We start from the raw sequence: 15,707 nt of genomic DNA on the forward strand, positions 1-15,707 counted from the left end.
ATTTAAATACTCTTTCAACTGCATATGCAATAAGATCAATCGCAAGAACAACTCACGTCCTTTCAGCGCTAACGATTTTTTGCATGGCTTTAGTAAATCCTGACAGTAGGGTTTTTTTTATGGCATTTGTAATTGTAAAAATATGTCCTGTACAAGTTGCATGAGGCATTACCATAGACTGTATAAAAAGATGGACGACGCGACGTCGCCTCCCTCCATTGTAATGAATTGAAGCCAAAAATGTCTGGCCATGGTCGCCACCATGTTACGTAAAAACGTCAGTTTGGCATGCGCAGAAGGAATCGTCCATGGAGCCAGAGGCGGAGCCGCGGTATCAAACTTCCGCCCAAACGCGCGACCAATTCAACCACGCCAATCATAACAACACGCCCCGTTTCTACAGCATCAAATTACTAGCTAAAATGAAACTTACCACAATAATGAACACTTGAACATATATCAGCATGATAACAAGTACTTGAAAGGACCAAAACCATCTTTCGGAAACTTTTATTGGAAGTTAAATTTTTTTTTTTTTTTTTGAGCAGAGTCCCATTTGTTTGAATGGAGAGGGCGGACTTTATGACTTGTACTGCAGCCAGCCACCAGGGGGCGATCAAAAAGCCAGCGGCTTCACTTTTCAAGACTTATGATGCACTGGGCATTACGGTCAACTACTACAGTAAAGGAAAAGTTTGATGAGAATTTTACTTTGCTATGTAGTTAAAGTGAGTTCAACTGTCAATATCTTTATAACTAGCCCAATAAAACACGTAGGCACACATCTAAAAAACTCGAAAAAACTAAATTCAACATATTATTATTATTTTAAGGTTTGACCTGTGAATAGTTGACATAACCTAAAAACTAGTTATAGTTGTTTAACTTAATTTTTTTAATTTAAGAAGCATAAAACCTATGTTGATTTGTGATAAGATTTGTAAACAAAAATGCAGTTTTTTTTACAGTGCAGGAACACAAGGCGGCACACAAAGTATGCACAGTGCACACATGCAATGCATTTCACCAAACATTCATGTCTGTCTTTGCATACTTGTGTTTCTTGCCAAAGTTGCATTTAACCCAGAAACCACAAGTATTTAATAGCAATAAACCCAGACAAAACTCTGCAAGTGCTTGGGTATTCTTCATTTACGCAGCGATCAATCTAATTAACATCGATGGATAGGAGAGCTTACTGTTACTGCACTGAATGAATTCTGTCGTATGTCGATACTCCACTGCAAGAAAAGAGAAGCTTACAGGTATACGGTATAAGAGCAAACCAAATTAAAGCTCTGAGATCAAATTTGAAAACCCACTACCCAGCTAAAGTCATTTTTGTGATTTACTGTTTGCTACATAAAATCATTCAATAACATTCTGAAAAATATAACCTTGATATCTTTAATACTGACTGAGTAAGGTCATATCAAAGAGTGAAATAAATGTGCATTAAAGAGGCAGATATATAATGGCTCGTATTTCATAGCACAGACAAATAAAACATGATTCATGAACACAGATATGCAGTTTTAATAGACGTGTCATTTCATTTTCTGTCTACCTTTCAAAACATCAATTTTCTCACTCGCTCATCTAAAACACAACAGAATTACTCATGGACAACTGAATTGAATCAGTATCCATCAAGTCAACGTCTCGACCTAATATAAAACTCAGCCAAGGACATTTTTTGTGTTTCACAATAGAAAGAAAATCTTTGGTTTAAAACAACATGGCTGATGACTGAATTTCAATTTTGGAGAACTATTCTTCTCTCTCTCTCTCTCTCTCTCTCATTATGCCAACCACACCCCCCTCCCCTAATAAACATCACACAACGTCTATGTTTCTCAGAAACGCTCTGCATGGGCTTTCATCTCCTCTATTTGTTCAAATGTGTTATTCACATGTTGGGTCTGCTTGATGTTCACTCCCATCTAAAACGAAACATGCTTGAGGATTTCGGCTGTCAGTCTTAAATCATTAATTCACAATCACATTCAGCCAAACATAAATGAGGACTAACTCTTTCAAACGCAAAACACTATTATTCATTATGCACACATTGGTTATCAGAGATTAACCTGAAACATAACTAAACTCAGCAACCAGACTGATGTAGTTTTCCGTCACATGGGATAAAAACACGAGATGGAGCGAGGACTCATGAGAAAGAGCGAGCGAGGAGCAGGCGAGTGTGGGGATGAGTTTGAGAGAGAACGTCCCACATTTAAATACATAATGACCCTTAATGGCCGCCATTTCCCCACGTAACCAACAGCAACCGCTGCTGTGAATAAAAAATGTCCAGCCTTTCACCTCTCAAGTGTGTGTGTGTGTGTGTGTGTGTGTGTGTGTGTGTGTGTGTGTGTGTGTGTGTGTGTGTGTGTGTGTGTGTGTGTGTGTGTGTGTGTGTGTGTGTGTGTGTGTGTGTGTGTGTGTGTGTGTGTGTGTGTGTGTGTGACAAAGACAAACATTTACATAAAAATGTGTGCAAAAGAGATGACAAATGCCAAATCACTAACCTTCTCCTTCATTTATATACATAACCTTACTTTTCCATCCTGCTCCATTTCTGTAAACATGCAATTTTAGTAACTCATAAAAAGTAACAATTCATTCATCACGACTTCGCAGTATTAAAAGATATGAACTGACAAAGAGAACAGCACTGCCATCTAGAGGTCCATCCGCTGAATCACACGTGTTAACTTTAACAACAGATGCTCTCCATTTCTGAATTAAGAGCTCAGTTTCAGGGTGTCAAATACTGCAAAGACACACTAGATTGAGTTTACTAGATTGAGTTTACTATACAAGCAATTCCAGCGTTATGGATTTGACATTTGCAGTAATAACTTGTAATATAATTTCTCAGAGAATGCATTTATTATTTATTATCTGTTTATTATTGAATTCCTGATGAAGAAACATGAGAAAAATATCAGTCTAAACTCATGAACTCAAAACATGCATGCATGCATTATGTACTAAAAAGGACAAGTTTTGAATGGTGGGGTGAAAGGTGATGTACACCTTCAAATGAATATAACTCTGGCATTTGTTTGGTTTAGAAGCCTAATCTTGGTCTTGTTTTGAAGACGACACTTAAATGTTTTTAAGGAAGTGTCTAGAAGTGAAAATATTAAAGAGCACCTATTGTCCGATTTACGTTTTAAAATTTCCTTTAGTGTGTAAGTGTGTATTAGTACATGTTACCGATATGCAAAGGGCACAAAACCCAAAGTAAACGATGACGCAAGTTATCATCTCCAACGTAAATCTCTTTTCTTGGACTACAACAAACACACGGATTGTAGTCAACAGTTTACTTCCTGGGATTGGTGATGTACACAAGACCGACTAATAACTAAAATAAAAAAAAAGTTTTATGATTTACTTATGTTTGCACGTGTGATATGACTGGTATTTGCGCCATTATTTAACACAGAAAAAAGCTTTTGCGCTTGAAATGGCTTATAGGAAAGGCATCAGAGAGCATTTGGTACAAGGCAGAGGATTTTTTAACAAAAAGCGGTTTATTTGGCATGCCAGAGGAACATATTATTCAAAAATATTGTTGGACAAGCCATGTCATTTTTATTTGTTAAAATAAGAGTCACTAGAAGTCGTCACACAATAGCAGGTGTTTCAAAACTTCTTGTAAACATTAATTTTTGTCCTCCGTAGTGTACTATGGCTTTATTAGCTGGGATGGCTGTGGTGCTGAACTCATAATTTACGCTGCGTTTACTAGATTGCATTGGTCATTATGGAAATCACCTGTGTTATTTCATTTGCACCTGTTTAGTAAATAACCCGCAGATTACCACTCCCATCGGCGCTATTTTTGAAATTGCGTCATTGCGCTAATTTGCCTCGTTTAGTAAATCTGGCCTGTTGTGGTTTTACCAACAACGGCCACTAGGTGTCAACGGTTGGCTGCATACAAATTAATAAATTACTGTTAAAAGGTTTTGAAATATAAAAACTACATTCTTAGATCTTTTTATCGATATATAGTTGGTTGTGATAGATAAAAATTTACATGCAAAATATTATAGTTAACTCAGGTGTTCTGCACACAAGACAGCGCCAGTTAAGGGATTAAAAGGCACAAACCAGAAGCAAGCCTGCAGGGCCTGAAAGAGATCAAGCCTCAGCCAAGTAAGAAAAGTAACGCAAAAGTAACTTAAAAGTAACGTAAGTATTACTTTCCATTGAAAGTAACTAAGTAACACAATTAGTTACTTTTTGGGGAGTAAGTTAATATTGTAATGCATTACTTTCAAAAGTAACTTTCCCCAACACTGTGTCCAACAACAGCCTTGTTTGTGTCGTATGGCTGTGCAATTAATCGGTTTTTATTTTCAATTTCAAATTTGGATTTAAACAATTACAAAAACAAGATAATCGAGGTAAAGATAAAGATAAATCGCATGCCGCTGGACAGATTTGTTTGTAAGGCACTTCTGAAGGCACCACTGCTTTGACATGTGTAACCCATTGCAATACTCGCTTGTTTTCAAAGCCACTGAGTAATCGTGTTAAATAATCATGATTATGATTTCTACCAAAATAACCGTGTTTATGATTTTGCCCATAATCGAGCAGCCCTATTGTTTGGTTAGGGAGCTGTGTTTGTTGATTCTTTTTACTTTTTAGATCAGACAGATTTTTTTATCTTTAGTCTAATCTATAATACAAGTAGCATGCTTCCTTGCTTCCTGCTTGATATACAAATACACCAATATCCTACTTTGTGTACCAGCTAGCAATTAGTTAAGGCTAATTAGTTTTACTTTTCAGATTCAAATTAGACCAGCCTATCTTATGTAACTGACTAAGAATAAATGTATGACCATTCTTGAAAAAAAAACTTGTAAGACTAGTCTAAGCAATTTATGTAACCATATCCATATCGAAGATATTTCAATCTCACTGTAACAACAAAAAATAATCACTCACACAGCAGCCAAAACTCATGCACAGCAAGAAGCTTTTACACCAAAATCTCTGACTGCAGGCAGACAGCCAAGATATTGTTTATGCGCACAAACACTGTAAACTGTGACAACTAAGCAATATGGAAATGAAGCATTTTGCAACACTGAAATAATTTCTGAAGGTGTCAGCATATATAGTGAGAATTATTAAACTATTTAATATCCTTGCTGCTTTTCACAAATACACGACTGTATGTCACTAACAATAATCGACTTACCGTACCACAAAACTCCTACACTGAACATTCAGAGGGTTTAAGAGCTTGTAAATAGGATCACCCAAACACCAACTAGCATGTAAGTGAGGTTAAAATGAATAAATGTGGTTTTCTACATCCCTACATTGAAATAACTGAAGAGAAGAATGTAAGACAATCAACTATGTACAAATAACCACTTCTTACCCCTAAACAGAGACGACTGAGGTCCAGAGAGGAACCCATCCTGATAGTATAACACTAGAGATCATATACACACTTTAAAGTTTGTCCCCTCGATCTGTTCACGCATGTCAGGATGCATTGAAACACCTGAGCCTCTATTACCAGACACAAGGAGGTAATGAGGTTTCAGTTTACCTGCTATTATACACACCACATAAAATATTAACACACAACCCTCCTTATGTGTTTTTGTGTGTGTGCAGGTGTATTTGGTTGTGTGATCATTTTAAACCATACAACTTAAAACGTACAATTTTGATATTGTTTACCGTGACAGAATGAGATGACAGAACACATCTACTTACGAACTTCCTCTTCAGTTTAACTTTTGGGTCCGCTAAGTTTCGCCCCTCAGGTTGGGTGGGCTCAGATTCAGAATCACCCAGATGGTCATCCGCAGACATGCTCTTTCTTAGATAGGCCGCCCGACGGCGAAAATGTGAAAACGGTGACTGAGATCGCGGGCGGAGATCAACGGCTCCCGTGGCGACGCCCCCCTCGTTTTCATCCTCTAGACTCCACATCTCACCTGATGATGATGACAGACAGGACAGATCATGATCAGTGAAACATCACACGCTACAAATGACTGAACCTCCCGAGGATGATTTTTCCCCTGACATCCTGTGCCACACGGGCAGATATTATACAAGGCCCTGACGAGCACGTCTGAGCTTGACAGGCTCATAGAGTTATTCATATTTATTAGACTGGAGTCACTCAATTCTGGGTCAATGTTTCTACGAGACATTATGAACCTCATTTGGCATGATCTGCGCATAATAAGCACGTCAAAGTGGCTGAGAACGGCCAGGATCTGGAGTGTGCATGCTCCTCTGTTGGCAATGACAGTTGCTAAGCAACTAGAATGGGGAGGAAGCTAAGATTTTAGGTTTAACGTTCGAGAGCTCCTATGGAGCTTTACCCGAGAGCGGCTTAGCTGTAAGAATTCAGGAGAAAAGCGTGAGAAAGAAAGAGAGGATTTGGCGGAGCGATGCAGGCAGGAAGTAAATATGGACTGCATGCAACAATCGCACATGGTGCAGCGCTCGCTTATATTGTGAATGGAAGGTTTGTCATACCAACTGTGGTATGAAATTTCATCTCTTCACAACTATGCTGCCAATGTCATCAATTCTCTGTCTAACATTCGCCCGCTGTGGATTTAATTACAGTTATTATTTTTGGCCAGTAGGTGAATAGAAGGACGTCCTGTGAATTTAACCACTGATTCAATGTGACAAGAACATGTCAGGGTGAACTGTTATCCCAGAGCAAAAGAAAGAAATAAGAAATTAAATTCTAGATGAAGCATGTTTTATACAGATTTTTTTAATGCAAAAATTGTATTAAAAGGTAGTCATACATATTTATCTAAAGCCCGGGATACACTGCACAATTTTTTTAGTCCATTACCTGATCACATGGACATGGATCATTTAAACTTTGGTACGGCAAGCATTTAGACTGTACGACAATGACACCTTTTGAATCGTAGGCTATGATAGCTCTGACACACGTTAGCGCAACGTCATCAGCATGCGCTTCTGATAAACAAATACATCATTGACCATGCAGAATTTCTGACATTGTCGGAAAACTATCATAGGCTATCTTTGGTCGCAAGATCGGGAAAACGGTCGTGCTTTAACATCTCTCACTCTAAGAAACAGGATCATCGATTAAGAGCCACGATCACAGGAATCGCAACGATTGTTTCACGATGGCAATCTTGCGTCTGGGAAAGGCAAAATTTGTGCAGTGTATCTGGGCTTAACCATGCTAAAAACCTCTCAATGCATTCAAACAGGCCTAAATTTCTTGATGCAACTATAATATTCATGTTCTCATGAAGAATTTTAACACTTTTTCAGCGCACTTAAAGGGACAGTAAGTAGGGTTTTAAGTGTTTTATTCATCAAAATCAATGTTTTTATTCATAAATATGTCCTCGTTGGTGTCAAATGACCTCAGCCGGTGATCTGACTTTCTTTGTAAGCTTAGAATTTCTTCTCTTTACTAACATTGAACGGGTAAGTCCAAGGAGGCTTCCATGTCGTTCCGCCGTATTGATAAACTATAATAGCAAAGAGAGACAAAAAGCACTAGCCTACCAACGCATTTCCACAATGTGTTCTCATTCAGAACACGTGAACTAGCTGAATCGGACAAGGAGATCAGTGATTACATAACAGCTACCGTACCACAGTTGAAAAAAGCGAGGCGCTAGAGAGCACTATTCATTTGAATGCAAAATACAACTTCACCACTACATGGGGTAAATCCTACTTATTGTCCCTTTAACACTTTATTGGGGTAAAATGCTTTGCCAAGCACAATAATCAAAACTTAAGTTTAATACAATAAAGAAAATGTTTTGATTAAATGCTTAAATAAACATAAGCAAACACAATACCTGCGGACGGCAACGTGCACGCTTCAGTAGGACCAGGGCTGGACAGAAATTGCGAGCGCTGTCGCTGTATGCAGACGTTCCCGGGCTGCTGACCACGGATGGAGGCGGGAGACTGAGGAATGCTGGGTAATGTTCTAGATTTGGCCAGAATAGGCCTCTGTAGCCGTCGCTCCAGCGACCTATAACACAATAAATTATCCTCAATTGATCAATAACACTGAGGGGTCAGTTAACATACAAGGCCTCTAGTATATCCAAATCAAACCCAAAATAGAAGCGTTTTAAGTTTCGGTGCACTTAACTTAGTGCTGTGCTTCTACTGTTGCACTTAATCTGTTGTTGTCTATTCTGCAGTTTCATACTTTAATACATAATCAAAACTTTACAGAAGTACACTGAAGATGTCTGTTAAACATGATGAACGATCCTCGACTCATGAGGCTTTTTAAGGAGGTCAGTGTTTTCTCCAGGAGTACACTGAAACATACATTCAATAGACTTGCACTGAATGAGTGTTTTGAGCAATGTGTGTGTGTGCGCATGTCCGTATCACGTGGACGCCAAGAGACACTCACTCCACAATTAAATTCACAGCCCTTTTAATAAGAGTGTTCTCTGTTTCCTCTCAACCACTGGATAAAAGCCAGGCATAAAAAAATTTTACTGGGTGCGTCACCGCTAGAACCATCAAAGTACCGCGAGAACGATGTAAGAAATCATTCAAAAGAGTCTGCTTTTGAATCACTCTCGCAGCACTTTGATGTCATCTGCCTGACGGTTGTTGCTTAAATAGTAGCCAATCATACTAAGGTCATATCAGTACTGGACCACATGTCTGTAGTGGCTGCAAAAAATCTATTCCTTACAGATCCTTTAAGGTGACATAGAATGATTGAACAGAGTATTTATCCTTGTCCTGTGATGTGACATGCAGACAAAAAAAAATTTGTTTGGGTCTGTAATGCCTTAGAAGCTTCCTAAAAACCTCTCTCAGATAGCTCTATTAGGGTGGGGGATTTTAAACAAGTGGTTTTGCACCTATTGGGCTCCCCCTACTGACTTAACTTTCAATCTCATTACTGATTGGCTGACTTTGCTGCCACTCAAAAAATGTAGCCAATAATTTTAAAGTGGAGGGGCAGTTAGATGCCTGTGATGTCATAATCATCAGTTTTTCAGATTGGGCCGTTTTCTGGCTGACATTTCTAAAAGAGGAATTTCTATGAGACTGAGATGTTTAGCATGTTTAGCACTTTTTGTATGTTTGTGAATGTGGATAGACTACCATTATTCAACAAAGACAGGGTAAAAATGTTTTTTCATTCTCTGTCCCTTTTAACTCTTTCACCGCCATTGACGAGATATCTCGTCAATTAAGAGAAAACGCTTCCCCGCCAATGACAAGATTTTCCGTCTTTCCGCAATACCGCTATTATTCCGCAACTTTTTAAACCCGGAAGTATTGCCCTATGGCAAGCGGCTGCATGTCCGTGTCTGTTTTAAAGATCGCTCTGAATTGTATATTGGTATATTGTATGTTTATATATTTAAAGAAGAACATTTTCTGGAAGGCATTAAACTTTGGTGAAAATCATGAAAAACGCTGGCGCTGGCTGGCAACTTTTTAAAAAAACGCTGGCGGTGAAAGAGTTAAGAATTGCATCCTTCACTTCCCTAAATTTGGAACTGCTGTTTTAGAAATGTATGTTTTACCTGGCAGTTCGTAAATTTCTTCAAAAGCTGTTTTTTCACTGTAATAAATGGCAGCTCCCCCTTGTGTTTTTAGAGAGATGTGCAATCACTGCAGTGATCTGAAATCATCGCAATGAGGTCAAACAATCACGATGAGACGATTATTTAATCATTGTGTTTTGTGCACTCAGCGCCCATTGTTGAAAAAAGTTCAATTGTGGGTGAAACGCTAAGCTCTTTAATGTCACTTTTTACTTGGTCATCCAATCACAGTGGAGGAGGGGTGGGACAAATATCACAACAACTAATCAGCATATCGTTAAACAAAGCAGAAGAATCATAGCAACAAAAACAGGTAGCTGTAAAAACTCTGGCAAGCACTTCCGCAAGCCACTTTTAAATGCTTTGGTGTACACAAGCCTTTATTTAAAACAAGTACACAACTCCATGAAATATATCATAATGTGCGAGTGGTTTTTGGATATTTTATTACAAATATTATACATATTGTGGCTTTAAACCCAACACACTCACATTCAATTTTCTTTAAATAACATACAAATCTAGGTGGTTTAACTCATTGTTTTTTATAATTACTATAAACAACAACATAAACTCATTTAAATGAGTCTAAAAACATAAGAGCGTGTATAAGAAAACCAATTACTTGTGTTGTGTGTGCGTTTATCTATTTTTGTAAGGGCAATTAACCTGGTCCTCACAAGATAAAAAGCTTATTATCAGCCAAATCTTGTTTCTCTTTATATCTTATGCAGTGCACATGTTTCTGTAAGGATTAGGTTTAGAAATAGGCGATAGAAAATACCATTAAGCCTGATTTAAAATCAACAGATGTCTATGAAATGACCTTACTAACATAGTAAAACAAGCAAACGTGTGTATGTGTGAAGTGTTCATGAATTAGATTTTGTAGCAGTCTGTAGTGTTAAAAACATTAGTGTTGAGGCATTAGCGTGCATAGATTTGGCCGTCTCTGCGTCTGGCAACGACAGACCAGCAAATTCCTAACGGTATCAGGAAATTCTACAGCAGAATGTGACAGCGTCTGTCTGAGATCTGAACAGGCGTCGAGTTATGCAACATCATTAGCATCCAAAACACTGGAGTAAATCAAACCTACAGCTCAAACAGAAGATATTCTGTATATCTCCTTCCAAAAACATCCTGAGAACACATGCATCATCTGCAACAATCGGGAGGCAGAAGCGCAAATACAAATCGGCTCTGATTCATGCTTGTGCCAATAATGTGCTCCACTATTGATCAAATATTAACAGCTTCATTTTTCTCATCTTTGATCGAGCTTGTACTACTAATACAGAAGAGATATAGCAATGCAAAAAATCAATGTTTGTTAAATACCTTTGTACATAATCATAACCTATATGACCTATTTATTTTTTTATTATGTCAAGCTTAGTGAATAAAGACTGTATTTGGGTCTGCTGATGGTATAGCTTCAGGTGACACACATTACATGAGTCATATGGACTATTTTTGTAATGCATCAGATATGGTCACCATCACTTTCATTGTGTGAAAAACAAAAAACATCCTGCTCAGATTTCTTAGTCTATTGAAGCTCAAGTTTGAAATGAACATTACAGGGAGAAAATAATTGCTAAATCTTTATATTTTGTCATGAATTAAAAGAACAGATCACCCAGAATCTTCTGATCAAATTGTGTGCAATTAAACATGATTTCCTAATATGAGTTAATAGTGCATAAAAAAATCCTCTTTGGCAAACTTTTCTTTTAAACATGGAATCGAGATTAATCCTAATGCACTCACCTAATGCATGTCTCCTGTTTTTTATTTTTATTTTTTTTTATATAACATCTTGCTCTATTTTTAAAACAACTTGTTTTTAGACAACAATAAACCTTTTACTTTTCAACCCTTCCCTCCACCCACCTGCCTCTATTCTGGTTTGTATCCCCCACTTTTACATTCCGATCAATTCACAAGGACAAAAAGTACTGTCCTACATTTCATCTTTTATTTCACTGAGAAATGTCATATTACAGCATAAAATGGCTAGGATTTCTGTTTAATATTGCCTTTAATAGTTAATGTAATGATGTTTACGATTTAACTGAATTTAATTAAATTTAAGATAGATGAGACATCAGAAGCAAGCAGGTGTGTGTGTAATTGCTATTTTAATCTGCCGGTCATTGAAAAAGAGTTTTGCCAACAGTACGAGTATTAATATCTTTGTGAAGGTGTACACAGCGACAGCTACAACATCAGTATTCCTTTCTTATTTTATTGCCTATTCATTTCTTCACCTGCGCCTCTGATCTGGATTTGCCCCATTGAGATGAACTGACCGAACTTCAACTCCACTGCAGATATCACATAAAAACAAAGATGAAGTGTCTGATATGCTTTCTGCTTACATCTACTATCAGACATCACATAAACATCTGTCATCCAGATTTTTTTGATAGCCACATAAAATCTGTACTAAACATGACCTGCTGTCATTAAAAGTCATGTTAATTGATGTCACATAAACACAAACATACATCACATACAACATCAACATTCCCTCAGTCCACACACACTTTAATCCCTCTCTCTCTTCCTATCTCTCTCTGTTTTGGGAATACCTGGCCTCAGCAACCGTGCAGCAGTAACTGCCACTGCGGCGAGCATCTCTCCGAGCCATGAGCTCATCTCTGGAACGCCGACGGTTAAAGTAATCCGTAAGTTTTCCGAAACTTGCCATTGTGACCTTTGCATGCGAGCGTGTGTCCGCATTCAAAGACAAAGTCTTGAGTTATTCCATAAACATGCTCCTCTAGCACTGCTGCTATTTACCTGGGAATCATATTCATTCTGTCATATCTAGCTCCGCTCACATCCTTGTAATTCCCTTGTTTTCCCCAAACATCAATGAATCTGGAGGAGCTGCCGCTATCTGTCCGTCTGAGCTCTTCTCATTCACACACTGAAAATAGCAACGCTTATAACTTCCTTCCAAGCAGCAGAGCGGCCGTAGAGGGTATCTACCCTGCTGTGAGAGAGCGAGACGAGCGAATCAGACACACGCTTGTGAGTTTAAGGTGTCTGTCAGCTCTCTCCCTCCAGAGCAGCATCAGTGCTGCGGCAACATCATCAACATCCTGTGCCATCCTGTACCTCTCTCTCTCTCTCCCTCTCTCCCTCTCTCCCTCTCCCTCTCTCTCTCTCACACGTGTGCCGAGAGCTCTGAAAGAAATAATATGATCTAAGGGAGATGAAGGAAAATGAATGGATAAAGATGAAAAAGGATTTGAAAGGAATCTGAGTCTCCAGAAAGGAACAGATTAGCTGCGGTTAAATAAATAAAACTGCAGAATGATTGATTTTTAACAACTGCCCTGCATCTCTATTCCTGTGAGCGCTTGTGTGTGTGTTTGTGTGTGAGTCATTCTTTGATAAAGACAGCAGTGAGACTGAGCCACACTTCAGTTAATAAAATCAATATGGGGCTCTTACTGGAGCGTCCCACATCACATGGTACGAGACAACATTCCTATTCCTGTGTTTTGCTTCAAAAACGTGCAAATTATTGCATCATGCTTGTATATAAAAACGTTATAGTCGAGGGGTATGTGTATGCGTGGCACACATCCTGAGCCGACAAAGATGTGATGGTGGCAATAAAATGAAAACTATGATTGTGAAGTCATCTTTTGTCAGAAACATCAAAATAACTACTTGTATGTCATGACCTGACCTCACCAATCAATACACCTCACAGCTGTGATGAAAAGTGTGTGTGTGTGCACGTGCGTGCCTGCACGCATCACACAATCCCTGTGCTTAATTATATTTATTTAATATAATACTGTGCAACGTGCCATCTGTAACGTTTATGTGCCAAATGTGTCTGTTTGGAAAAGTGTCAGTTTTGGCATGTGATCTGATGCCAATTTTTCAATAATATTAATTTAAATAATATTAGCTGTTTCACTCTACTGCTATTGACAGCTGTTATTCCACAGTAGACCGTACAATTAGTGTTTTAAAATGTAATGGGCTAATTGTCACATAATAATATTGCATTTATAATATTGCGTTTCTAAAAGTGAACCGTGATTTAATCAAAGCGATTTTCAAATAAGAAAAAAATCACAATGATTCAATACTATATCGTGAGACGTACAGAATCTACAGCAGAAGTACATCTATGCCTTTTTAATGCCTACATTTTTTTTCTTTCTTTTCTTTTTAACGCCATGCCAGATTCTATGTTCATGGCAAGGGTTGGGTTTATTGTAAAAAATACATTTTGTCTAAAAACTGTAAAACTACATTTGGACTGACTTGGTCATACAAAATGTTAACCCATAAATTAGCAAAATTATAAAGCATGTATCCAAAGCAACTTGGAGAACACTACAGGAACACAAATGTGTGTATATGTGATACGTGATGGCAAAATGAGTTGTAATGCACACAGTAAAATTTTGAGCTATAGGCGAAATAAGTATAAATATTGATTTTGGTCGAAATTGAGGTTTTCGTAAAAATAAGTATAGTAAAGGTCCCGTTCTTCCAGTGTTTTTTAAGCTTTGATTGTTTTTACAGTGCGCTATACAACGTGTTCATGTTTCATGTGTAAAACAAATTTCACACAATTTACTTATCTCTATAGCGCTGTTTTCACTTTCCTAAAAACAGGCTGATGTCTTCCTTTTTCTATGAAGTCCCTCCTTCAGAAATATGTATCGAGTTCTGATTGTGTAGTTTGTTTAGTGTGTTGTGATTCGACAGCAGTTTAGCTTAGCTTAGCTGGCGTATTATTCCTGTGGGCGGAGTTTAGTCAAAACTCTTATATTGACATCATTAAAGCAGGGAGTAGAGGGCTGTAGTCCAAACCAGCCGTTCGCTGTAGGCTTTGAAAGGAGAAATTCTGTTAAAGAAAATATATCGCCTGGCAGTGAACTTTGAGCTTTATCATTTTGCAGGTATTATTTATGCTATTATAGTAGCATTACACACTAACTAAGGTTTGAAAAATGGTATCAGGAAGAACGTGACCTTTAAGCTCTCATCTAGCGATGTGATTAAACATTTAAAATGATCTTTATTTGTATGTTTTCTGAGAGGTGTAGCGTCCTAAATGCTTAATCTAATCCATGATGCGCGTTTGACATTTTGGTTTAGGTTGTAAAACATGCAGGATAAAAAAAGAAATTGCAGGACTTGCTTGATGTTAAAGTATTTATTAAAGAGCATCTATTGTCTGATTTTATATTTTCTTTGGTGTGTAAGTGTGTATTAATACATGTTAAGGATATGCAAAAAGTACAAACCCCAAAGTAAAGGATGACGCGAGTTATCGTCTACAATGTAAATCTCTTATTTTAGACTACAACAGACACACGGATTGTATGCAACAGTTTACTTCCTGGGCATGTTGATGTGGACAAGACCGACATTATCATAATTCCTCCTGCTTCAGATGTTAACTCCTGTTAGCATTGCATTGTGAGCGAATCTTTCAAACATGGTAAGGAGCGTCACATTTCCGGCTTATGTAAGAGGTATTCAGGCCAATCACAATGTACAGATTAGCTGGCCAATCACTGACACAGAGCTTTTCAGATTGATGAACTTTGTACAGAAGCGTTTAAGGAAAGCAGTATATCTGGAGCGAACACATTGTATTATACAAAATACACAAAATAACGTTGTTTTTAGCAATGAAATAGGTGCACTTTAAGAGAGATAAAATTCAGGACCTGACTGATGTTTAAAGATTTATAAAGAGCGACAAGATTTAAAAACAATCTTCCTTGCGCTGACAGATCTGAAGCATGCACACAGATGCACGAGACCCCGATATATACACATATACACAAAATTACATTTTTAAAAATAGCTGTTTTGACAAGATTTCATGCAGAAATAATCTGTTATGTCTTAAGTAAATGTTTGGTTAACTGTTGGGAAAAATATCTGATGTGTAACATAATAGATCCTTGCATTACAGTAGATCTTAAAGGCGTCTGTTTAAATGTCAATCAAACATTTGCTTATTTCGACTCAATTTACCAACACGGTCAAATATGTCCCAGCCTATTCAGAAAAGATAGAAAATTTCACATACAGAAATAGTAGAGG

General features: G+C 37.7%; 2 protein-coding genes across 8 annotated transcripts in view; both read right to left on the bottom strand.

Annotated features, from left to right (window-relative positions):
• Window positions 1-15,707, bottom strand: part of LOC129425815 (immunoglobulin kappa light chain-like) — a 688,217-nt gene that overhangs the window by 350,648 nt on the left and 321,862 nt on the right. The gene's annotated exons all lie outside the window — the stretch shown is intronic.
• The window catches only part of ankfn1b (ankyrin repeat and fibronectin type III domain containing 1b), a 75,551-nt gene that overhangs the window by 55,788 nt on the left and 4,056 nt on the right, over window positions 1-15,707 (bottom strand). For 3 of the 7 annotated variants that reach the window (XM_055181378.2, XM_055181380.2, XM_055181379.2), the window contains exons 3-4: window positions 7,872-8,050; window positions 5,761-5,984 (exon numbers count right to left, since the gene is read on the bottom strand). In XM_055181378.2, coding sequence (XP_055037353.2) covers window positions 5,761-5,984; window positions 7,872-8,050 — 403 coding nt within the window. Of the gene's footprint in view, window positions 1-5,760; window positions 5,985-7,871; window positions 8,051-12,202; window positions 12,766-15,707 lie in introns of those variants that run through there. The other 4 variants (XM_055181376.2, XM_055181375.2, XM_055181377.2 and 1 more) reach the window with 3 other exon arrangements.

This window comes from Misgurnus anguillicaudatus, chromosome 25, assembly GCF_027580225.2.
Source record: "Misgurnus anguillicaudatus chromosome 25, ASM2758022v2, whole genome shotgun sequence".
Lineage (NCBI taxonomy): Eukaryota > Metazoa > Chordata > Actinopteri > Cypriniformes > Cobitidae > Misgurnus > Misgurnus anguillicaudatus.